Here is a 27,057-nt window from a genome sequence, read left to right as displayed (position 1 = left end):
CCGGGGGAGGCGGGGGCACCGGCGGCCGCCGGGCGCGGGGCGCGGGGATGGAGCTGCGGGCGCTGCGGCGGTTCTGGCTGCTTTGCTGCTGCTGCTGCTGCTGCTGCCGCGGCCGCGGCCTCCCCGCGGACCCCCGCGCCACCCTCACGGCGACGGAGCCGCGGAGCCGCGAGCGACAGGCAGCCGCCTTCCGGGTACCGAGCGCGCGCCGCTCTCTGTTTCCTAGTCGCCCCTGCTGCCCGGGCTCTGGGCTTGGGGCAGCGGGTTGGGGGGTGGCGGGGTGTCGCTGAGAGCCGCCACTCCAGGGGGTCACCCTGCCCGTACTTCGGTGACGGGTTTGGGCTCCCGGAGAAGTCCGCAGGCCAACTTCCCCCTCCGTTCCGCACGTGCCAGCCCTCCCCTATCTGGGCTCTCCGAAAGAGGGGATGTTGCAGGTTAGATCTGTCACCGTGGGCCTGTGGGATGAGCCCAGAGTAATCAATGGATGTGTTCACCGTATTCGCGATCGGAAGAAGCACCCCTTTGGGCAGTGCCCTGGACCGTCCTCATGGCCTTCCAAAGCGGGTCCTATCCAGAGTCTCTGGAACCGGATTAAAAGCGGAAGCGGCCGGACGGGTGTTCTCCTTCCGCAGGGGGGCGCTGGTGCCCGCCTGTGATCGGCTTGTTCTAAACAAAGAGCCCGCGTTGGAAAAGCTCAGAGCCCTGCCTCTGTGTGATTTTCCTGAGCTGGGGCTCCTCAAACTTGTGCAGCAACCTTCAAATTCGTCTTGACTTGCTGGAGACGGATTTGGAAAAAAGGGAAGCATTTCATTTCCTTTTCACATTATTTTCAAAAGTCCTCATAAGAATGCTTAGATTTTAGCCCAGCGTTAAACCTCGGGAATGGCCCGAGGTAGCAGAGTATCAATAGGTTTTTCCTGTAACCTAGAGATACCGATTTAAAGCTTGCCTCATTGTGTTCTATATATCTGAGACCACTTAACAACTTTTTAAATCATGAAAGACGTCATCATTTTATTATAAAAGAAAATTGATTCATTCTGACTCAAAGGTAAAAATTTAGTAGTATTGTTTGTTGGAATGATATTTAGTTTTTTGCTGGTATAGTCTTGGGATTTCTCCTGGAGTTCTGTAGCTGTACTCTTTTCTGCTCCTCCTGTCTCCCCTAGAATATTCCAGTGTTTAGGAAGTCGCAGCCTTGCCTGATTGTGCCCGCTCTTGTTTTTTGCCCAAACCAAGATGTGTAGGCTTGTCTCTGCTTTATTGCTTTTGAGTTACATTATAGCTTTTGAAACCAGAGGCACTGGCACAATTGCTGGAAAACAAACTTTGTGCCCCTGTATTCGGCCCCTGTCCTGGGCTTGGTTGCCTATGGTGGTGACCCAGACCCTTTAGGGGAAAAAAGTCAATCTTATCTATACTGATAATTTATTCATTGGCTGAATAAATAAACACACTGCTGTCCTCCTCAAGAAAATCATGTTGGAGGATTGGAGGCACAAGGAGGCCAGAGTAATAAATATATTTTTAAATATATGCATAAAAAATGAATTTTGGAACAGTGACAAAAAATTAAACAAAATTTTAAAAAATATATGTAATATATATCTATTGACTTATATAGTTACTCATATTGGTCCTGTGAAGTGGTTGCACCCAGGAGACAAAGGTCTGCAAATTCAACTCTTCTCAGGAAAAATACAAGGATCCGTAACAGGAAATGGAACATTTAAGTGGAGGAGGTCAGTTATGAAGACTTTTAGTACATTTAAAAATCTTGAGTTGAAAAAGCCTGGGAAAGTTTTCAAACCAATTGCTTCTAGTGGGAGTTTACTTCACAAAATGGATACCCAGGAATGAAAGTGTTTAGACTTTAAAACACATCACTGGAAAGTGGAGCACCTCGTGGTGTTAGATTCTAGTTGTCCGGACCTGGAGTAGAGGGCTGGACACAGGCAAAGATAGAAAAGGCCTTGCTTCCATGGTACCCATGAGCATTTGGAAGAATTCTTCTGGCCAGGCAGGAGAGATTAAAGTATGTGATAACCAAAACTCATAACTACAACTCTACAACGCTTTACTCCTTTAAGATCATGTCAAGTTATGAATTGGCAGAGATTCCCCACTGTTTAACCATCTGGTAAATTATGTGCAGAATCTAGAAAATGCCCTTGTTTCACAATGAAGTTAAAGTTTAGAGGAAAAAAAATTGGGACACCCATGGGTGGCTCAGTTGGTTGAGCTTCTGACTCTTAGTTTCAGCTCAGATCATGATCTCGGGGTCATGGGATCCAGCCCCTCGTGGGGATATCTGTGCTCGTGGGGAGTCTGCTGGAGATTGTCTCCCTCTCGCTCTGCCCCTCCACCACTCTTTCATCCAAGCGCTATCTCGCATTCTCTCTCTCTCAAATGAATAAATCTTTTTTAAAAAAAAGTTTAAAAATTAAAATAGAATCGTAAAACACTCTGTGTTGGGCCAGAATCTATAGATGCCCTAAAAGGTAGACAAATCCTGAGGACCAAGAGCTGTAATCTCTGGATCTTTGTTTCTTATTTAGGGATAGCAAATAGGTCTCATCATGTTTGCAAATGGATTGATTAATAGTAGCTGCCTGAAATATGGCATTGGAAAGTATTCAGAGAATTGCTGTTGGAGACAGTTGGAGAAAATGTCTAATTGATTAATAATGTCTTTGATGGTGTTGGGTTCAGAGAATGGTGAAAGAGTCTTGTCATCCCTGCCATATGTATTTTCATAAATTCCTAGGACTATTTCTTAAATGGAAGTTAGATGGCATCTATGACACTTGTTGACAAACTATCACCACGTTATTGTTGGTTGAAGACTGGGCCACTCTATGGTTTGTTATGGTATGCTTCTCAGGATAACTGATGGAGGGAAAACGGATAGCATCCCCAATCTGTGCTCTTCCACTGCTTTAGAAACTTTCAATGCCGAGGAAAATCAGAATGGAGGATTCAGCCTGCTCCTCTTTGTGCTGAAACCCAGGTGTGCACTGATAATTTACCGATGCTCATTATTTCACCACAGAAAAGTTCATATTCTTATGCCTTTGAGAAGTTACAGACCCAATAGTGGAACTATAAAAGTCATATGCACTCACTTCAGAGTGATGTTTATGTGCCAATACAAATGTGATTTGTGCATAAAATTTTAGAATCTTCACTTTAAAATTACTGGCATAAAATGATATATGTTACATTGTTAAAATTATATATAATTGTTAGGCATGTTGTTTATGCATAAATATAAAATAGTAGTTTATGTATAATAGAAAATTTTACAATAAATAATCCTAACTAATAAGTCACAGATACTTGCCATAATCAGCCCCTTGAAATCTGGATTGTCTCCTCCAAATGAACTCTGGGCAAGAATGATTTAAAGCACATTTTCTACCTAGCATAGATAGCTGAATTTGATGTAAGGTACTGTTGTTCAAGTGGGCATTTTCAATGATTCTAACTTAATGCCTGCATTGCCAAAATGAAAATATATGAGGACCTTAAAATCTTGGATCAGAGTTTATTCATTCACTTGTCCATTTTTTGATATGTTTGCCTGTTTCGTGTGTGTTGAGTTTGAGGAGTTAATTATAGATCCTGGATATCAACCTTTGTCCATCTGTCCATTCATCTATCCAATATTTTCATATTCACTATGTGAAAGGAGCTGATCTGGGTTTTCTGATTCAGTGGGGGAATAAGACATGTGCCAACTTCTAAGAATTATAGCCTAACAAATGGATATTGTATACTTGAACATTGTACTAGAATCCATTTTTCAGTGAACAAACAGAAAAATGTAAAGAGTAATACACTAGAAAAATTATTCCTTCAATCAATTCTCAAAGGAGTATCACTTTAATTCAGTCTTTATATGCATGTACAAGCAAATACTAAATGACAACATATTTCTTTTTATTTTACTCTGCATGATAAACATACATGCATATTATTTTTATACAGATGTCAGCACAACATATACAAAATCCTTTGTGCTGGTGACTTCTGTAAAGCAGGAATTTATTAAAGTATATATTTTTATTGTTCTAGTAGAGGCCTTCCCAACAGCTGCACTGTCGACATTGTGGAACCAATAATTATTGGTTGTGGGGAGCTGTCCTGTGCCTTGCAGTGTGATTAGCAGTGTCCTTGGCTTTTACCCACTAGGTGCCAGTAGTGTCTATCAAAATTGTCTGCAGACACTGCCAAAAATCCTTGGGAGGGAAGAGGAGGAAGGAGGGAGTTTCCCTCAGCTGAGATTCACTGATCAAAGATTTACAAGTCTCAAGTCTTAAGAGAAATTCTCAGCGATGCTCCCACACCGCATATAAACATTCTGCCTCTCGGGCCATCCCCAGACTTACTGCAACTTCCAGAAACGAAAGCACCAGCAAGGAGAACGTTTTAAATCCATCTGTGAAATGTATGATTTGTCCTATACCAAACCTCAGAACCTCCAAGTGAGGGCTGTTGAGGGAAAAGCTAAAAAACAGAAGTGGGAATGAGTTTAGAGCCCTAAAGGAAAAGTCACCTTACAAAGCACCTGTGGCTTCTGCAGTAACGTCAGTGTACAGCTTATCCCAGCAAAGCATGAAATGAACTCATTAAGGGAGCACACACCACAGAGAAAGTACAAAATAGATCACCATCCTACGACCCGTCTGTTTTTCACACATCTGCACGTTTCAAAACTAGTAATGCCGTGTGCTATATACTCCTCAGAACTTGACTGTCTTCTTTCCTAAGTGACCTTAAGGCTCAGGTCTTTCATTTTAATATTTTATATGGTTTTAGGCACATTGACTCGACTGTAGGTATAGTCACCATACTATAATACCATTATGGTCTCTTCCATGGTCTTATGTTAAGATCATGTGGTAATTGGTCCTTTACCTAGGACTGATTCTATGACAGAGCGAGTTAACATGAGGAGCTCCATAGACTCACAGTTTGTGATGCTTCTGCGAAATCTGCTCTCACAGAAGGAATCGAAATGGACCAGAAAAGTCACTTGGAAGAGTAGTCAATTCCAGAAATGAAATACAGGGCTTTTTAAAATTTACGTGATTTGAAACCCTGTTAGGGGGACTTGATTTATGTCTTACTGTTCTAGCAAATAGGAGAATAAATATTCTTGGATATACTGATAATATCATTTTACTGTGAAATCTGTTTCTTTTGATCGATAACTGGTCATTTCTAATTGCATGACAAAGATTAGCTCCATATTAATCTAAGAAAACCTGAAAACATGATCTTTGAAGGACATTTTCTATGTCCAAATGTTCTGTGTTTAAAGGGGGAGAAATAGTCTGTGTTTAAGGGGTGAAAGAAGATACAGCACAGGAGTATTGAATTTAACATTTTTTCTGTAATTTGCATTTTCCAAACATTATCTTATTTAATTCTCACATTCTGTCAGGTCGGAATTACCCCATTTGTCAATGAAAAAAATAAAGACCCAAGAGGCTAAGTAGATACCCAAATATTGCATGACAATGTGGTTAAGACATTTGTTACAAAACTGAGAAGAAATTAGAGAAATTTACTGTGTGTGCATATAAATGTAGAGAATTATGTTTTGTTCAGAATTCTCATGGGAAGTACTTTTAATGTTATTGGTGGTCTTGCAAATTCAGAAAAGGGAGGATGAGGATTAGTGGTGGGGAGAAGGCAAAACGGAGCACTTTGGGGTTTAGAGGTCTTTGGTTTTTGCAAGAAGTCACGTTGTAAATATCAGATATCCTTAGCGTGGGCTGTGGACAGCCATGAAATGACAGGAATCAGTGCACTGGAATGACATACAAAATCCACAAATGGGATTCGTTTAGAAGTTGGCCTCTATTTGATACAGGGGTTTCGTAGATTCCCTCAATCACGACTCAGAAATTTGCTCTCAAGTACTGTTTGGTGAGGATTTTTGTCACGAAAAGATTTTGAATTTTGTCAAGGGCATTTTCTGCATCGACTGAAAATATGATTTTCCTTGCTTTTTAAAAATGCCATTAATATGGTATATTATGCTGATTGGTTTTCAAAAGTTAAACCAATGTAGTATTTTTTTAATGAACCTCACTTGGTCATAAAGCATTGTCCTTTTTATATATTGTTGGATTTGATTTGCTAATACTTTCTTAAGGATTCCACATCAATAGCCATGAGCGCTATTGGTGCATCGGTCTATTTTCTTGAGATGTTTTCGCCTGGTTTTGTAATCAGTGTAATACTGACCTTGTAAAATAAGTTGCAGGGATGCCTAGGTGTCTTAGTCATTTAAGTGTCTGCCTCTGCTCCCGTCATGATCCCAGAGTCCTGTGATGGAGCCCTGCATGGGGTTCCCTGCTCAGCAGGGAGTCTGCTTCTCCCTCTCTCCCTTTTTCTCCCCCATATGCTCTCTTTCTCACTGACTCTCTCTAACTCAAATAAGTAAGTAAGTAAGTAAAATAATTAATTAATTAATTAAAATAAGTTGCAAAGCATTCGCTTCTTTTTTATTTTCTCCAAGGATGTGTATAAGATTGATATTATTTCTTTTTTAATTGTGTAGAGTTCACCAAACAAGACATCTGGGCTTAGAGTTTTCTATTTCTCATACATTCAGTTTTGCAATTGGTGGTGTCTGAGGAGTGTGTCCATTTCATGCACACATTCATAAAACTTCCTGGTTTACCGTTTTCAAAATACTGTTCTTCTAATGACTGAAGCATCCATAGTGACAGCCCCTTCCTCGTTCTTGATGTTGATCATCTGTGTTTTATCCTTTCTTTTTTCATTTCCTATCACAAGACCAATGGCTGAGAGAAATGGGGAGAGGTTGGGAGAGCTACCTGATGGCAGCGCAACTCTGATCTAGAGTGAAGGAGGGAGGGAAGATAGATTGGGGGAAGTGCTTTAGATGGCTGTGCAGCCAAAGGAAGGGTCAGAGAGACTCTCAGGGCTCAGTCATTGGCTAGCGGCAGCTTGTGGGAACTGTGGCCTCTCTTGTGGTAATTCAGCACACAGCACACAACCCCCCATAGATGGAAGTCTGTGAGGCCCATTCTCACGGCTACCATTTGCTTTCCTATGCATTTTTAGTGTCCTACATTCTCAATGCCCTGCTTAGTCTAGCCCACAAAGATGTTCAACCAATACTTAGAAAATGAATGAATTTTAAATTCCTTAGCAACTAGCAGTCTCTGGCTCATGTTTGTCACATGGAATATAGATACGTGCTTTGTTATTTCTGTTCTATTTTTGTATTCATGCATCTGCTTTCTAACTTATATTCAGAACTCTGCTTTATCAAGATTATTCTTAAGTACGTAAAATTCATTTAGTAACTCTTTATTATTTCATTAACAGTCCTTCCAGGCACGGTCAATAAGGATGTAGTAAGAAGATGATAAGTTCCAATAATAACTTGCTTCAAAGTAAATAGCTTAAAGCTGTTACGGGCATGATGTATATAAAATGTCACTGGTGTATTTATTCAACAAAAAATGTTAATTAAGCATCCATTGTGTGCCAGGCTTGTGCTCAGGGTGGGGAGTGCACTGATGAACAAGACAGACAGGTCTCGCCCTCATTTTACTTAGAGGTTTGTGAGACAGACACACAATAAACACGTAGATCCATAAACAAATACATATGAGCTAGAGTTGGAAACTTACCTAATGGTAGTCTCCTGAAGTTGTATTTATCCTACACAGTTGGTTAGCATCAGGAAATTGAGGCATGTTCTCACAAAAGACAAGCTTAAGATAAATTATTACAAAATTCAGAGCTGAGGAATCTGTAAATAATGGTCATGTTTTCCCTCCAGATACACAAGTTAATCTATCTTCTGGGAACATCTGCAGCTGCATTGCTATCACAAAGCCTTTTTACCTGTAATGAGCTGGAGAGAGCTATTAAGCTGGAATAGAATCATATTTATTATTTACTGATTTTTTTGTGCTTTGTTACATAATGCTGGGAAATTCAAAGATACGTGCACTACAAATTCATAATTTTTTAACCTAATGAGTATCTCTTTGTGACAGTTTCTACTAGGATCTAGTGTTTATTTGCAATAAACGTATTTAGTGCTTTCAACATGCTGGTAAAGAGGAATTATAAATGGATAAGACATACCTTTCCCAGCCTCAAAAATATACCTGAAACCAGATAATAGTTTTCATACAAATGTTTGTAAATCTGATCTAGAGGTCCTATGCAATCTTTCACTGTGATCAGTAGGAAATAAATCAAGCTTTGCTTCTAATACCTCAAAAATATGTCCAAGTTAGTTACACATATATTGCTCTGAAAAGTGAACATAGGTGATGTGAATTAATTTTTTTCTTCTTTTAGGAAAGCCTTAATAGACATCAATACTTGAATTCTGTATTCCCTCATGACAACTCTAGTGCCATCTATGGAATAAATCAATTTTCTTATTTGTTTCCGGAAGAGTTTAAAGGTACTGTGATATTGTGCTACTAGTTGTTTGGTTTCCTGATTTTGATTTGTTTTCTTAATTGTTGAGGAATCATTTAATTGTGAATCTAGTAAATTGAGTGATAATTAACATTTGTTAAATACTAAATGTCAAGCATGTAAATACCTGGCTACTGTCTTCGGATTATCTTCTAATTAAGATCTAAATGTTATAGATTTTTCCATGTAGCTGTAAGGGCCAATGTTTCACCCCTTCTGCATTTTTTTTAAGATGTTACTTATTGATTTGACAGAGGGATTTGACAGAGAGAGGGAACACAAGCAGGAACACAAGAGAGGAAACCCCGCAGAACAGGGAGCCCAACACGGGCTCAATCCCAGGACCCTGAGATCCTGACCTGAGCCGAAGACAGATGCTTAACGACTGAGCCACCAAAGAGCCCCCATTCTGCATTGTTTTTTAAGATTTTTATTTATTTATTTGACAGATGGAGATCAAAAGCAGACAGAGAAGCAGGCAGAAAGAGAAGAGGAAGTAGGCTCCCTGCTGAGCAGAGAGCCCGATTTGGGGCTCGATCCCAGGACACTGGGATCATGACCTGAGCTGAGGGCAGACACTTAATGACCGAGCCACCCAGGAGCCCCCTTCTGCATTTTTTAGTGCTATTTCTATCCTAGACATCCATAATTCCATGGGTTACGATAAAGCTAATGATATCAATTATACTCATTTTTATTACTGACTGAGTTCTATCAGACAAGTCATTTTATGTGGCAGCTCCAGTCCTGTTGTAGGAATTCCTTAGTTTTCAGTGAGTACATTTTGAGTTATGAAAAAGTATAAAGGAAAACCACAAACCTAGTAGCAGGCTATACTAGAAAACTTCTGTTTGTGTTTGAAAAATGCCTCCAAAAAGAATCCCAGGAGGCCCTCCTTATGGCGTATGTTGGCTGTATTTTCATTTCCTTTTTCTCTTCAGCTATTTATTTAAGAAGCAAGTCTTCCAGATTGCCCAGATACAGAACAGAGGTGCAAACATCCATACCCAATGTATCTTTACCATCAAGATTTGACTGGCGGGACAAACATGCTGTAACCCAAGTGAGGAACCAACAAACTGTGAGTTTTAGGGGTTTTCTTTTTCTTTCTTTCTTTTTTTTTTTTTTTTTTTTTTTTTGTCTTTTTTAAATCATCTTAGCATGCATGGGAAGTCATCTTTGAAGTCCAGTTCAATCAAACTTGTAGCAGAAGCCATATCTCTGGGTAAATCCACACTCCAAATACCCAGAAATGACAATGAATGGAGAATCTCTGATGAAATGAGAGGCAGATGTCAAAGCAGGTTCTTTTTTTTTTTTTTTTTTTCAAAGATTTTATTTATTTGAGAGGGAAAGAGAGAGAGAGCATGCAAGCGAGAGCACAGGAGCAGGGGGAGGAAGAATCAGGCTCCCTGCTGAGCAGAGACCCTGATGCGGGGCTCGATTCCAGGACCCTGAGATCATGACCTGAGCAGAAGGCAGAGGCTTAATGCACTGAGCCACCCAGGCGCCCCGAGGCCGATTTTTATTTTAAAGATAAACCTACTCCTCTACACCCCATTGGCATAGGGAATGACAGCTGACCAGGGAAAATCGACCCCATAACTACAGTGGTATAGTCTCAGTTTATCTGAGTGGAAACCTTACCATGTCATTCAGCCTTCCCATTTAAGGTGTTTTAGACCAAGCAGTTTCTCAGTCACCATCTAGTTAGGATGATTCTTTTCTCCTCGGAATATAAATCTATCGCTTTTTTACAAATATATGTATTATTATGATTTAAGTTTTACCACCGAATAATTTGCTTTATTATTGAATTCATAAAGAAGAGTGAATTAGTCAGAAACAGAATCCTTCCAGGAAGTGTCTACTTTGTATTAAAGGAATACAATTTCGTTAGTAATCTTGAGTTAAAGAAATATACTGTAGAGATATTTTTGAGCAGAAGCTGCCCTCCTGGGTCAGCTATTGGGAGATAAGCTAGCTCTAGGTATGGTGTCAGCAACCTGTACTCACTTTTCTCAAAGGGTGGAGACCCGGACATAGAGTTCCTTAGTGCCTATTTTCCTATGCCATAGGCACTGGGCATAAAGACATAATAAGACATGGCTCAACACAACCCCACAAAGATAATCAACTGTTCTTCCTTTCTTTGCCTCACTGTGTAGCCCATGTCCTGGGATGAAGTCAGTTCTGCCCAACTTCAAATCTTACTGTTACCTCTGCCTTTTCCATGGATCCTTCTTCCTTGTGCATGAAACTTGATTTCATTTCCTCCATTTTCTCCCTATTTTTTCAGGACGAACCCTTTCATTCTTTCATTCCAGTTAGTCCAATAAAATCAAGTTATTAGATCCAGAATGAGGAAGATTGTCAGCTGACATTTCAATGAGGAATGGCCAGTATGGGTTTTGATTTTTATGATGTTTTATGCATATCTGTGATATGCCCATGCTGGCACTTTGGCAGCCTAGAAAGTAATTCATTCAGCTCCTGAGTCAATCAAATAATGAGCACAGCTTGGATGATGTATATATCCTCACCCCATGTCACCTCATCACTGCCTCTACCCTTTAGGATGGAGATGGTGGATGCCATAGAGGCAGAAGGTCAGGGGAGAAACAAGAGGGATTGAAGAGTGGGTGGGAGTTGGCACACTTCCTAGAAACAGAAGTCATGTCCAGTGAACTGATGAGTCTTTAAAAGACCATCCAGGGGGTGCCTGGGTGGCTCAGTGGTTAAGCCTCTGCCTTCGACTCAGGTCATGATCTCAGGGTCCTGGGATCGAGTCCCACATCTGGCTCTCTGCTCAGCAGGGAGCCTGCTTCCCCCTCTCTCTCTGCCTGCCTCTCTGACTACTTGTGATCTCTGTAAAATAAATAAATAAAAAATTAAAAAAAAATTTTTTTAATTAAAATTTTTTTAAATTAAAAAAAATTAAATTAATTTTTTTAATTAATTAAATTAAATTAATTTTTTTAATTTAAAAAAAATTTAAAAAATTTTTTTTAATTAAAAAAAATAGACTGTCCAGGTGTTCTCTCACTCTCTGAATCTCACTTTCATCTTGCATTGTCTCGTTGACCTGGGTGGTTGCCCATTTATCTTTAAAAGTTACATTTTGGGGCTGAAGTGAGAATTTTGGTTTTTCTTTTCTTTCGTCTATTTGAAAATCTATAGGCTGCGCATTACTATTTTGTAGGCCTCCAGATTCTGCCCACTTTACTTGACTTGTTAACTCGTGATAATTAACGATGTGGGTGAACTTGGTTTGAACATTATTTGGTAATAAATACAATGCTGTTTCTCTTTTTCAACAGTGTGGAGGATGCTGGGCCTTCAGCGTGGTGGGTGCTGTGGAATCAGCATATGCAATAAAAGGCAAGCCTTTGGAGGACCTGAGTGTACAGCAGGTCATCGACTGTTCCTATAATAACTATGGCTGCCAGGGAGGCTCCACTCTCAGTGCTTTGAACTGGCTGAATAAGGTGACTAGTTTCTCAGCCTTCTAAACTCTTCGTTTCCTCTTCGGTTTAGTTAACATGCCTTCAAAATTAAATCAGTTTACTCTCAGATATACCAAAGAATGTTTTTATTTTTATTTTTTTGAAGATTTAATGTATTTATTTGAGAGAGAGACAGAGAGCACGAGCTGAGTGGAAGAGGGAGAAGCAGGCTCCCAGATGAGCAGGGAGCCCGATGGAGGGGCTTCATCCCAGGACCCTGAGATCATGATCCACGCCAAAGGCAGATGCTTAACCAACTGAACCACCCAGGCACCCCTAAAGAATGTTTTTAAATTCAGAAATTTTGATGGCCAAAGTCTGAATCCCTCAGAAGATTTGAAAATGAATTGCTTTCAGGCAAGTCAGCTACTCAGGGATCGAAGTGTGGAAAATCTTGCCTTCATTTGTTTTCAGAAAAATATGTGTTTTTTCTCAGCATTTTTCAGTAGGTGAATACTTTCTTTCATAGTTATAGATCACCTAATGTCCCAGAAAGATGAGAACCTATGATTACTTATTTCTATAGAATCTTGGAATATTGCAATTATAAGGGACAATAGAAATCAGCAAATTTAACCACTCTTTATGTAGGTGAAGAAATGAGACCTGAGAGGTGAGATCATGTTGCCAAATCAGTAGCTGAGCCATAACTGTGTCTTAAGTCTTCTATCTCAATGGAGGGCTTTATCCAATACTCCAGAGTGTCCTCCATTTCTTGGGAGACTCTCTGACATTGTCCTGTATCCAGGGCCAACTGCATGAAGCCAAACCATGAGGATGTTGTTATGGTTTGTAAAAGTCATCAAGCTGGAATTTCCCAAATTGGAATATTCTTTCCTTGTTCGCTTGCTGTATTTTGAGTTACTACATGCTGGAAGCTTCTCTGTACACATCAGGGACAACAAGGAATTGTGTGTCCCCTGGCTTCTATAAGCCCAGAATCAGAAAAGGAGGATTGTCTACCAACAGCTAAAAAATCTGTGACATAGGCTAGATGTATGGCATAGAGAGATGTAGGTGGAAAGAATGCTTGATCTGGCCATTGCCTGGGCTGGGTGAGTCTCAGAGACTTGCTGATGGAACCAGAAGCTCTGGAAGGAAAATGAGTTGCCCTGTTGCAACCTCAGGAGAAAAAAAAATGGTAAGACTATTATTAAATGTAAGGAGGCTCTAAGGAAGGAAGTTAGAGGAAAAACAAGAGTAGAAGAGAAAGATACTGAGTTAACTTAGTATGTCCATAACAAACACCTAAAGGTTGAATTTAAGAATTTAGGTTATTTATGGGGGTGCCTGGGTGGCTCAGTGGGTTAAGCCGCTGCCTTCGGCTCAGGTCAAGATCCCAGGGTCCTGGGATCGAGTCCCATATCGGGCTCTCTGCTCAGCGGGGAGCCTGCTTCCCTCTCTCTCTGCCTCTCCATCTACTTGTGATTTCTCTCTGTCAAATAAATAAATAAAATCTTTAAAAAAAAAGAATTTAGGTTATTTATGAATTTAGGTTATTAAGATAACCTAAAAATAGCCACATGACGAGGATGTGGCCAACTTGAATCTTATTTGGACACATCATAGTAATTGCTGTTTGATTTCTAAAACAACTGTGTTTTAAATAGAGAACCCTTTGGATGATTATTTTCTTTTAGACGCAAGTAAGACTGGTGAGAGATTCAGAGTACCCATTTAAAGCACAGAATGGCCTGTGCCATTACTTTTCTGATTCACAGTCTGGATTTTCGATCAAAGGTTATTCTGCATATGACTTCAGGTAATTGTCTTATTCTGTTGTGTCTCTGTCTGCATTTCATAGTCTCTGATCTATTGACCATTTGGAATCAATAACTGGATTGATGGCATTATTGAATACAAGTCATAGTTTTAAGACCTAACTTTTTGCTAGAGAGACTAATGGAGTGCTGTCTAGAGATGTTGTTTCTTAAATATGATCTTATTTTTCCATTTGTGTTTATAATAGAATTAACACATTTAAATCCGTGTAAGATATAAGTTATCCTTACCACCTTGCTTTAACAAACGGAGTTGCCGTGATTATCATTTGTATATTTCAGTCTCACTGTTGAAGTGATCCAAAATTGCTTTGTATAGACTCCCCAGTGTGTATCAAGCAGTCTCCTTACCAAGAAGTATCCTTTTGAACATGCTTGCATTTTTTTAAGGCATCAACCATAAGAAAAGCATGAACTGAAACATTCTTATTAGAAGCAAGTGAGACTATATTACTGGAGGTAGATTATGGGGCACACACTACGGGCACGATGGGCGTGCAGGGTAGATGAGGACAGGCAGAGGAAAGGGACTAGTGTGGAAAGTTGAATGGCGTGATGACTTGAATAAGTTCAGGGGCGAAGAGTCATTACAAAAGGCTTTAAAAGTGCATGAAACACTGAAATCCAGCTAGAAAATCATTGTGACCATTTGATACAGTACAGAACAGGGGTTCAGGGATAATAGAACAAAGGAAATTCAAATAGCTTCTTTTTTCATTTAAAAAATATATCTAAAGGAATCTTAGCACAGTCCTTTGAAACAGAGAAAGCAGAAAGTAAATTATATTCAGCTGAGGTGACAGACTACCCCCAAACATACCAATACAGAATATAAAAGAATCTCTTGATCCAGATGGTGCCAACCCATGAGATCTGAAGGAAATCAAGGGTGAAATTGGATCATTGAACAAAATGGAACCCGTCTAAGTAAGCATACATGTACCAGAGGCCTGACAGATTGTCAGCACAGCTCCCATTTACAACAAGGGCTCTTGGGGTGACCCTAGGAACCACACACCAGAGAGTCCCAATTCCACAGATGGCAGGTTACAAAGAGTCTGTAATAAAATGTCCAGAGTCACCAAATACATTGTCCTACATCTTTTTTGAGGGAAACACACTCTCAAAAATGAGGAAGTGTGTCTCTATAAGCTGTCCATTCCTTTAGAGTGTAAGTGAAGCATGCGCACAAGAAGTAAATAGATTTTCAAAATATCACTTAAAAGGTTATAAAAAATGTCACTTAAAAACTTGAGGGAATCCCTGATCATGAGTAGCAAAATAATAAAAAAAAAAAAAAATAGGGAGACATATAGAAGAAGAATAAGCATGAGTCTGAATTAGAGAGATTTGGAGAGAGAGAATGTAAAAGTCACAGGCATTGGACCTGAAGCATGATTTGTCTAACCCTTTGGTTAAGAAGAAAGAGGTCCCAATTAAAAAAAAAAAAAAAAAAAAAAAAGAAAGAAAAAGAAAAAATTGTTTACACTGGACATAAACATTCTGGTAATAGAGTGCTAATGGTATTAGACTCTGCATGAAGATCTTTCATTGATTTACTCATTCATTTGAATATGTATTGAACATTGTTTCAAGTTCTGGGGATTCAGCAGTGAACAAAACAGACAAAAAAACCCTGACTGCATTTTAGTGATAGGGACAGACAATAAAACAAAAATATGTACTGAGTGCTAGATGTAATTATTTCTACAGAGAACTAAGTAAAACAGTGGTAGGAAGAGGAAACATCAGGGGGTATACAGTCTTAAAAAGAATGACCAGGAGGGGCTCCTTGAGAAGATGACTTTTGGGCAAAGACCTGGAGAAGTGAGGGAACCTAACCATCTAGACTTCTGAGGAACAACTGTTCCAAGCATAAGGAGCCGTAAGTGCAAAGGGACAGAAACATGTGTGGCATATTTAAAGAAAAATGAGGAAGCCAATGGGACTGTAGATGGACAAGACTAGTCGCAGATGAGGCAATAAAGGTTATCGGGTAATACCCTTGGAGCAGTGTTAGAAAAATGGTCTTAGGGGCGCCTGGGTGGCTCAGTGGGTTAAGCCGCTGCCTTCAGCTCAGGTCATGATCTCAGGGTCCTGGGATCGAGTCCCGCATCGGGCTCTCTGCTCGGCAGGGAGCCTGCTTCCCTCTCTCTCTCTCTCTGCCTGCCTCTCTGCCTACTTGTGATTTCTCTCTGTCAAATAAATAAATAAAATCTTTAATAATAATAATAATAATAATAAATTAAAAAAAAAAAGAAAAATGGTCTTAGACCTGAGACATCATAGGTTATTACCCCTCATAGAATATGAAGCCCCACAGAATATATTGATGGATTTTATAGAGGGAATGAGAGAAAAGATAGTTAAGGATGATGAATCTAGGCTTTTTGGCCTGAACAACTGAAAGAATGGAATAAACTCTTACTTGAGACATGAAAGTCTGAGACAGGAACAAGTTCAGGAAGGAATATCAACCTCAAGCCGTGATCCCTAGAAATACTGTAGGGAAATCGAGAAATGAGAGTAACAAGGAAAGCAGGGTTTCCTTACCAAACAAATTAGTACTGCGGGTACTTACTGATCCTACTGGGGAGCTCTTGGGGCCAAGGTTAAGTAGACAGTTCAGAGTTATCTCACCCAGATTGATGTTTACTCCCTTCCATGTCAGTTGAGGGTGCTGCTAAGGAAGAGATGTGGGGTGAGCTTGATTTCCTGGCTCTTTAAGAGAGAAGGGCCTCTGGAAAAGAGCTTCAAGCCTCCTTGTTGGAAACCTGGCCAATTATACCACCATGGTTAGGGCCAGAGGATGTGGGAAGATTTTAAGAACAACTGCTGTAGTAAGGCCCCGGACCAGGCCCCTGACACATCTGAGGTTCCTGAGACTCAGGGAGGGTCACAGAACTAGTAAGGTAACTATAGGGCCACATTAAGCATATGGAAAAAGGTTTGATAGTATATCCATTATCAACAATATGGATTTTGATAGTACATTTGGCCTCCAAACAACATGACTTTGAATTGTACATTCTACCTATAAGTGATTTTTTTTCCCTCAAAAGTACAGTATAGTACAGTATTTTCCTTGTGATTTTCATAATAACTTTTTCTATGACTTCATTGTAGAAATACAGTGTTAAGTACATATAATATACAAAAGATGGGTTAATTGATGGCTTATGTCATCAGTCAATCTTTTGGTCAGCAGTGGACTATTAAGTTTTGGGGAAGTCCAAAGTTAATTGTGGGTTTTTGACTGTGTAGGGGTTCAGCAACCCTAACCCCCAGTTCAGTGGTTATTGGGCTAATAGTGGAAATTAAAGCGCTGTTAGGAGTATATTTTAACTTGCCAACATCTTTCTGAAACGCAAGAGATAACAATGCTAGTCATTTCTGGGACTAAATGGAATATTTCTGGACTATGTCATATCCTGTTTCATATTTTTGATCTCTTTTTTTAGTTCTGCCTCAAAGCAGAGACTACTACTCAGTTGCTTTGATTTTACCATGTTAATTATCCTCTACATTCTAAAAAAATATTTTTCCTTCTTGATCTTTCTCTTTCCATCATGCTCTCCCTGTCCCTGGAGCTTTGATGTCATGTATTTACAGTTTATCTTTTGTCATCTTACAAAGGTAGAGATGCTTGTATACTCTTTAACGGAGATAATCCTATTTGTCATATTTGGATAACAAAATGTTCAAAAATTTGAATATAATAAAATATACATTAAAACATATGCTGAACAAAACTGGTTTACCAGGTAATTAGAAATGAGGAAAGGGAGTGCTTTCTTTTAAATTCAGAGTGTAATTTATGTTAGGCACGCTATAAGTTTATTTTTTTTTTTTTTTTTTTTAAAAGATTTTTATTTATTTATTTGACAGAGAGAGATCACAAGTAGGCAGAGAGGCAGGCAGAGAGAGAGAGAGGAGGAAGCAGGCTCCCTGCTGAGCAGAGAGCCCGATGCGGGACTCGATCCCAGGACCCTGAGATCATGACCTGAGCCGAAGGCAGCGGCCTAACCCACTGAGCCACCCAGGCGCCCCACGCTATAAGTTTATACCTGCAATTTTCTCCTTAGATTGTTTTTGTGACAGAGGTGACTTCAGTCACCTGCTAGAGTCACTGACTCCAGTGTCACTGGAATGACTCCAGTCTATAGCTGTAATTTGAGCCCAGCTATGCAGAACTTCAACACCTATACCCTACCATGATGCCTTGTAGGAATTTTGTAATTTTGCCTGTCTTAGGATAATCTTAATGGATACAGGTTATTATTACAGCAGTGAAAATTAGAATTGATTGCCTATAGATCTCCAGAAAAAGATCTTCACATTAACAGGTCAATATGAATAAACGTTTAGAATGAATGTGCATGCAGTTTCTATCTCAGTAAATTCTCTTATGCACTCAATTCTTTTTCCCATCTGTGGGTAAAACGTCCCCTTGGTAGAAACTGATCCCCTGCAGGTTATGATAATAGGTTATTTACTCTTTGGTGCTACTAATCTACTCATGGCTTGCTGCAGCAATAAAATACCAAATGCTATCTTAATGGTTTGAAATATCAGTAATTTGGTTTCAGTGTCCTTCACTCATCAGGCTGACCTTTAAAAGGGTAAATAATGGTTTAATCACATACTTCCAAGATCGATGATGACCAACTGTTATGTAACAGACTTTATCAGTAGGTGTCCACGTGTGAGAGCAATAACGGGGTCTTTCACAGACTTCGCAATCTAGCCCTGGTTCTCTTGGCATCTTTTTTTTTTTTTTTTAATTCTGCATTTATAGCTTTATTTTAAAATAATAGCAATAAACCCATTACATGGCAACCTGTAACACACTTTTATGAAAAAGATATTATTTTCCCCAAACTGAGACATATAAATAAGTTGACTGGTATCGCTTCAGATTTTTCTAGATCTTTTTTATTTATTTATTTTTTTAATTATGTTCTGTTAGCCACTGCATAGTACATCCTTGCTTCTGTCGTATAACGACATTTGCCACTTTTGTGTAACGTTCCCCTCTGATTTCTGCATTTGGCGTTCATTCACATAAGTTGGTCAGTCTCTTGATTCTCACATGGTATGGCACAGTTATCTCACGCATTTAGTCTTCTCACTTCCCTTATTAACAGAATCCCCCTATTATAGCTTGATACTTTGCCAGCTAGCTACAAAACTCCATTTCCTATTTTCCTTGGAGCTAAAGTTAACTGAGTACTAGCCAATGAGATCTATATAGACCTATGCAGAGCGTGTGTATTATCTATATAGACATACGCAGAGTACGTGTTTTACTTTTGGGAAGTCTTCTCAATAGGAATATTGTACTTCTTTCTTCTTTGTGCTGTCTGGAATATATGTTAAATGGCAAGAGCTCCAGCAGCAACCTTAGACCATTAATTGACCTTGACAATGGAAACCTCCCATGGTAGAGCAGAATACAGAAAGATTCTGGCTTCCTGATACCTTGGAGTCCCACAGAAGTCCTCGCCTACCCAATCTCTCAGACCTCTAGTTTCCATCTTTAGGTCTTCTGTAATTGCAATCGAACCTACTTCTAACCATACAGGGATTAAATAGATTATTTTTTTCTAAACTAGCTCTACCTTAAAAACAACCCCTTAACCTTGGATTTTCTCTTCTGGTAGTGACCAAGAAGATGAAATGGCAAAAGCACTTCTTACCTTTGGCCCCTTGGTAGTGGTAGTAGATGCAGTAAGCTGGCAAGATTATTTGGGAGGAATAATACAACACCATTGCTCTAGTGGAGAAGCAAATCATGCAGTTCTCATAACTGGATTTGATAAAATAGGTAAGTCTGATAAGACTTGATTGGTTGCTTTGCAGCTTGAACTCTGACTTACAAATGATCACCATCCTTTAAAATGTTGAAATTTGGTCCTTCCATGTCTAAGTCGTCCTAAGACCTTAACAACTTTTCAGTAGACTTCCAGGTTAAATACCCTGTCATGGTCCTCCCTATCAATTTTGAGGACAACCTTGTTAAAATAACAATAATTCTTGATTTAAATAATGTGCATTCTCCACCTGGAATGTTTAGAATAATTTTGGGGGGAAAAGAAGTGTTTGTTATTTTAATTGTATTTTTCTAAAAATTCTTTTTTTTTTCCTTTTCCTAATTCCCAGGAATTGTGTGTATGTTTTCATTTCATGCTATCTGATTCAAATATATATTTTTCCATTACCTGGAGTGTGACACTAAGTGCAGCTCAAGTTTGCTTAGCCAGAATCACATTAAATTTTTAATCTCTTGCTCAGAGCTGCTATACCTATCAAGAACTAACTCTTTAAATTAATATGCTTCACAACAAAATTTTAACTTTTCATGGTTTGTTACCATCTTATGTTTTGTAGGAAATACTCCATATTGGATTGTGCGGAACTCATGGGGAAGTTCATGGGGAGTAGATGGCTATGCCCATGTTAAAATGGGAGGCAATATTTGTGGTGAGTCATGAATTAATGTTTAAAACTTTAGGCTAAATGTCCAGGCAGACACTTGGAACATATTAAAATTACAAACCTGTATGCTCGTAATTTAAGTCCATAGTCAGCTTCCAATGGACTCAGACCATTTTTACAGTAATAATTTTCATTCTCTAGCCAACTGATAAAAATAAAATAGTGTTCCTTGAGGAGACACATTGCACATGTTCACATTTTAAAAGGAAGAGAGCTTGTAGTGATAACAAGTATAACGTGCAAAATATAATAAGATACACTACTAATAAGATAGAGTACTAATTTACCAGGAGGCTGAGATGCTCTGAAAACATCTCCAAAATTTATTTCCTTCATTTTTTTCTAAGTAGGCTTCACACCCAGCCTGAGACCTGAACTAACAATGCCAAGATCAAAAGTTTCACACTCCACTGACTGAGCCAGCCGTGCACCTCCCTTATTTATTTTTTATAACTGAATCAATTTTCCTAATTTGTGCACCACAATACCTGCTCAAGAATATCAAGAATTGCTTTTTCTTTGTGTCAAAATATATGAAAATCTGAGCATTAGGCTTGTTTCTGATTTAATATGCCCCTTGTTACCTACAGACTCAAGCATAACACACACCGGAATTGAGGGGCTGAAACAAATACCAAATATGCTTTTTTGCTGAATAACAACTTTGTTTCTGGTTAACCACAAACCAAATTAAAATAGCTAGTCAAGTATTTTTAACTTTATTCTAAAACCTATATGTAAACATATGTTCTAAAAATTTTAATCTAGGAAATCAGCACAGTTTATTAATCAAGTTTAACCTAAACTATATTGCATATGAAAGCAATCATTTAATTTCTTATTACAATGATTCCTAACGTACATACAACTTTTTTAAAAGTTGTAGAACCCTCCGGAGAGTGAGACTGAGAATAGAGAGTTATAGAAAAGTTCGAGAGCTGGGATGCCTGGGTAGCTCAGTCGGTTAAGTGTCTGCCTTCAGCTCAGGTCATGATCTCGGAATCCTGGGACTGAGTCCTGCATTGGGCTCCCTGTTCAGCAGGGACTCTGTTTCTCCCTCTCCTTCCACTCCTCCCCCTGCTTGTGCTCATTCTCTGACAAATAAATAAATAAAATCTTTTAAAAAAAAGAGAGAAAGAAAAATTTAAGAGTTTATATTTTTATTCAAGCTAGTGAACACTGGCCAAAGGTATCATAAAGTAGAATCCATGAGAGTTAATCAGCGGTCTGGCCTATCACCCCAATAAAATATTTTTCTGAAATTACTTATGAAGGAGAGTCAACATTACAGAAATCTTCTAGCCAGAGGGCTAGCAAACCAGTCAGGCCTCTACTTTTTAGCATCATGGGGGCTTTTCCATTGTTGGAACTTGCAGATGCATTACCGCTGCCGTTCATTGAGCCTCTGCTGCTAAACCCAAATTATCTCAAACTGTCAAAGTGGTGATACTTGGATCTGGATGAAGGTTGTTTTTTTAAAGGCTCTGGCAAGAGAGTTGCAAGAACATAATTCAGATGCTCGTTCATACTTGCCTCCGTTATGACTCCGTATCCTACCCCCACCACCTCTTCTTCAGCCTCCAGCTACTAGGGTGAGCTGGAATAATCGCTCCTCTCTACTCGTGTTCCAGTGGGATCCTCTATGTGCCTGCCTGATTAGTAATTAAGCAGGGATCCAAATCATTCCAGAAAATGGATATTTCCTGAAAGTTAATACCTGATGATGATCACATTTCTCTTATGAACAACACAGATAGTATTCTATGGCTCCAAGAGATTTTAAAGACATAGCTAATTACAGTGAAATCCAGTCTTCAAATGGACTATTTATTGCTTTTACCATGATGTTGAGATCTATGGTCTTAGGTGCTAAGAAAGTCTAGCATATTTGTGATTTATTTAAATTTTGCTAAAGTTCAGATCTTAGAGTTTGAAGTTTCAAATTTTATTTAAAACAATCCTATAAATTATTGTATTCCTCTAAGCAATACCTATGAGTGTATTTCAGATACATTAATCTAAAGATTTCAGATACATTAATCTATTTAGATAATAAGTCTTTGGGTTTTTGTGGGTTTTTTTTTTTTTTTGCAGTTTCTTTAAAAAAATATTTTATTTATTAATTTTGCAAAGACAGAGAGGGAAAGAGTACATGAGTGTGGGGAGGGGCTAGAAGGAAAGGAGAAGGACAGGCTGACTCCATCTGCACCGAGCATAGAGCCATGTATGGGGCTCAACCTCACAACCCTGAGATCATGACCTGAGCCAAACCAAGATTCGGTTGCTTAACTGATTAAGCCACACCGGTGCCCCTGTAGTTTCTTGAAACAAAAATGTTAGTCTGTCTTTGAAGTTACCATGTTTATACTGTCAGCTACATGCATTACTTTTTGTTTTTTATTTTGAAGGAAATAGACTAGCACTAATACTTTCTTTTTCTCTAGGTATTGCAGATTCTGTCGCTGCTGTATTTGTGTGATATGTTGGGAAGATCAAGGGACAGCAATAAAAATGAAGGTTCATAATGAGATGGGGCAAAGAACTCCATTCCCAGCGCTGTTCGCCTTCAGGCCACTGGCTCCATGGCCTAGGAGGACTCTGTGGAACAGTTTCTAGACCCTGGGATGAAGGACACTTTAGGAATCTCTTCGATTTGAAGAGGATTTTATCTGGCTTGATTGTTGTTTTTGTTTGTCTTTAATGATATACTTCCAGTAGGATTAGAGGGGATAAGAATTTCTTTTCCTCTGTCCAATATCATCCCCAGCCATAGCTCACATTGATATACAAAATTGGTCAGCCTAGAATAAGGTGTGCTCTCACAGTTATCATCACAGCCCTCGGAGACGGAATTTCTTAATTGAAAGGCCAATTGCTTTACCTCCACAAAAGATGCTTACCCTTGAAACAGTCGAAAGGTCATATAGAAAGTAACAAAAGGACAAAAACCACTTTTTAAGAGAAATTGATTGAAATTAAAGGACCAATATGGTGACTGTGTGGTAGGAAAAATTCCAGGAGCATTGCTTGAGAGACAAATTACTATTTGGAAAATTTTGTTGTCAATAGGCTTCCGGGAGGGTGTTATTTCTTCCTTTGTCCTCCCTGTATTGAGGGGATGCCTCCCACTCTTTTTTCTTGTTCTTTACTGTAATGCTCCAGGTGGTTCGGCTTCCCTGGCTAGAGAAGTCTCATTTATCACTTTCCATTTCTATTTTATAATCATTTACTTGGCTCCATTTGCCTCTAAGCCTTTATCAAATCAGGATCTTACTTATCTGTTCCTCCCCTCATTCCTAGGCACCACCCCTTTCAAAGCCCAAGCCTAGCAATCTGGGCTATCAGTCAAGCTGACTTTCCCAATCTGTCTGTGTTCCCACTTTTCTGCTTACTTTTCTCAGACTCCCATACTAACCACGTTTTTGTGTATCCTTTTGGCTTCTACGTGGTTCCAGTTCTCGATGCCAATGTTTTCTTTAGCAGAAGTCATCATGTGTGGGTGTGTGGCAGTCTAAGAACCTCAGAGCAGAAGAGCTGATCTTCTGACTAAATATAAGTACAATAAGTACTTATTCAATATTCAATGGATTCATGTAAGAAAATCATATCAAATACTGCATATGTAAACATTTCTTCTCTGAAACTTATGGTTGCTTTCTAATGTAGACTATCTTAATGAAAACAAAATTTTAAATGTAACGGCAACCACTAAAAAAATTGAAGCCCTCCCATTTTTCCTCTCACTTTTGAGCTTTATCTATCCCCTTTATTAGAAAGTGAAAATCAAAAACAAAACACTATCTTTCTTTGTTTTACACCAACCAGAAGCAATCTCAAAAAAAATACTGTTGACTCAAATTTAGAAATGTTCCAGGAAGAAAAATATTGATATTCTGATTAATATTTTAATTATCCAAATATGTCAGAAGGGGACTTTGTGCTGGTTGTTTTAGCTTGTATTTATTTACTGATTTTTATACACTGTAAGTGCTTTCCTGATACTCTTTTTCAAATGTTAAAGACTTTTTAAATTACAAAATGATTAATACCTCTTAGCTGTTCTGGATTTTGATGACATTTATAATAAAACAACCTATATTTGACTTTGATTGAAGTAGACTCTTGATAAGAGCGTGACCTACATTTTGTGAACAGTGTTAATGTGCTTAATTCCCATAAGCTTTTCTCAGTTCCAAATCCATATATTCAATTTTTGGTTGTCTCTATAGACACCTGAACCTCAATGTCTATAAAATTAACCCCTTTGCTTCCCCCCTTCTAAAAAAAGCAGAAAAAAAAAAAAAAGAAAGAAAAAGGAAAAGGAAAAAACTTACACACCTTCTAGAGTCTCTATTTTGGTTAACAGCATCAATATTATATAATCACCCAGTCAGTAGAAGTGAGGGAAATGTTACTGAATCAGGCCAACTACACTTTAGTAACCCACCACTTAATCACCTACCTTCCCTCTGTTTCTACCCTCCTTTCCTAGATGCATGTTCTTTATGTCTCAACTCTACTAGTCAGTAGTCACCAAACCTTACATCTCCTAACACAGAGGTTCTCAAAGTATAGTCCCAAGACTCGAAGCCACATGAGAACTGATAAAACACTTTATTTATTTATTTGAGAGAGAAACAGCACTCCCTGCTGACTGTGGAGCCTAATGCAGAGCTCCATCCCAGGACTCATGAGCTCATAATCTGAACCAAAACCAAGAGTCAGTCACTCAACAGACTGAGCCACCCAGGTACCCCAAGACACTTTATTTTTATAAGTGCTCCAGGTGATTCTGATGGATGCTATTATAATCCATTTACTATGTGTCCCTGGATTTGCATTTCTGTAAGATATTATGTTGTTTCCCTGCTTTAAACCATTCAGGAGTTCCCCAATGCCTAAAAGATAACATGCCAACTCTTTTGAATGACCTTTCATAGAGAAGCCCCTTTCTACCTATTTGCCTCAATCTCTGCTGTTCTATGAGGACATATGCTGTGCTCCAACCATAGTAAGCTACTTGAAATTCCCCCAGTGGGGCTAAAGGGAAAGCAGCGAGATTTTCACATAATAGTTGGGAGTCATAATGAAAATCGTCAAGATGTTCCTGGATGTTATTTCACAAAGATCTCAAAGTGAATACTAAATTAGGCAACCTTACACAGACTTTGTGACTTATTTAAAAATTATAACTTAAAGTGGATCGTTAGCACTAGAAGCAAGTTTGAGTGGGGCGAGGGTAGTAACTGGCATTATAAATGGTTTTGACTTTTACATTAAGAATTACTTTTTTTTTTTTTAATTTTATTTATTTATTTGACAGAGAGAAATCACAAGTAGATGGAGAGGCAGGCAGAGAGAGAGGAGGAAGCAGGCTCCCTGCTGAGCAGAGAGCCCGATGCGGGACTCAATCCCAGGACTCTGAGATCATGACCTGAGCCGAAGGCAGCGGCTTAACCCACTGAGCCACCCAGGCGCCCCATTAAGAATTACTGATATATCCCTTGGGGGGGTGGAAAAAAAAACTCTTACAACTATCTAGTTTAGTCACACCAAGAAATAAAAAAAGAGTTAAGTTAAATCATTTAGTCTGTTAGAATAAACCTTGACAAATAGCATTTATTCTAAGATTCCAAGACATCTTGGTGACAGAGCATCTATTAGCATATTTTTTTTATTACTTCATGAGATGAGTAAAGATTGAGGTACGTATTTTTTTTAAAGATGTTATTTATTTATTTGAGAGAGAGAGGCAGAGAAAAGCACAAGCTGGGGAAGGGGCAGAAGCAGAAGGAAAAGGACGAGCAGACTCACCGCTGAGCAGGGAGCTGGGCGTGGGGCTCCATCCCAGGACCCTGAGATCATGACCTGAGCCAAAGTCAGACATTTAACCAACTGAGCCACCCAAATGCCCTTTGAGATAAATATTTTTATCCCCATCATATAGATAGATCCTGGGGCTTAAACTGGAATTTGTACTAGAATGGATAGTTAATAAATAGCAGTGCCAGAATTTGTTGCCATGCTCACTGATTTTGAAGCCGTTGTCTTTAGCCACCATGTTACTTGTCTCTGTATTTTTCAGCTTAGACACTCTCAGGCACTCTGTACATGTGCACATGCACAGACACACACAATCACACACATGCACAGGGCGTTATAGGTAAAAGCAATTATATGAAATTGTTTATCCAGAGACAAACTAGATGACGTGATCCTCATAAGAAGAAACTTATAATTGAGACCAAAGAATAGTTCAATTCCATCAAGAATTTGCTGCTTGCTTATAATCACCCCAGGTCAAGGTTGATATACATTTGGATTCCTTTGATAAAATTTTGCACTTCCTTTGTAAAAGAAATTCAGCTAAGTATTACCAATATCCAGGCCAATCTAGAAAAAGAATAAAATTCCTGTCTGATCTAAACTCTTAATCTTGTACTTGTTACTAGAAATGAACTAAATCACTATTTAGTGTGTTTTCTCTTCTCTCTTCTGGAAACAACATTCTTCAATTAAAGGAAATATCACTCTTTCCCAACTTCAGTCCTGCTACTTAACTGTTTCCTAGGGCTGGGAAGAGCACCTTTGACTTTCTGGTCCAGAGGTGCTGGGAGCTGGGACCTTGCTTGAGGAAGGAGCTGGCCTACAGCAAGGAAGAATAAAGCCAAGAAGAGAAAAGAAGAGATGAGACATAAAGTCTCTTAGAGAAAAGAAGAAAGGAGACAGAAAGTCTCCTCCAAGTGTTCCAGGAATATAGTATTCCAGGAACTGGCTCCATCCCC

General features: G+C 39.0%; 1 protein-coding gene across 1 annotated transcript; it reads left to right on the top strand.

Annotated features, from left to right (window-relative positions):
* On the top strand, window positions 1-24,381 carry CTSO (cathepsin O). Its single transcript, XM_059173856.1, has 8 exons — window positions 1-194; window positions 8,362-8,470; window positions 9,429-9,568; window positions 11,808-11,975; window positions 13,634-13,755; window positions 19,438-19,601; window positions 20,165-20,257; window positions 22,717-24,381. Exons 1-8 carry the CDS (start codon window positions 48-50, stop codon window positions 22,749-22,751), a joined length of 978 nt encoding a protein of 325 aa, XP_059029839.1. The 5' UTR covers window positions 1-47; the 3' UTR covers window positions 22,752-24,381.
* The last annotated feature ends 2,676 nt before the right edge of the window (window positions 24,382-27,057 follow it).

The sequence above is a fragment of the Mustela lutreola genome, chromosome 1, assembly GCF_030435805.1.
Source record: "Mustela lutreola isolate mMusLut2 chromosome 1, mMusLut2.pri, whole genome shotgun sequence".
Lineage (NCBI taxonomy): Eukaryota > Metazoa > Chordata > Mammalia > Carnivora > Mustelidae > Mustela > Mustela lutreola.
This window is presented reverse-complemented; position numbering and strand designations above follow the sequence as displayed.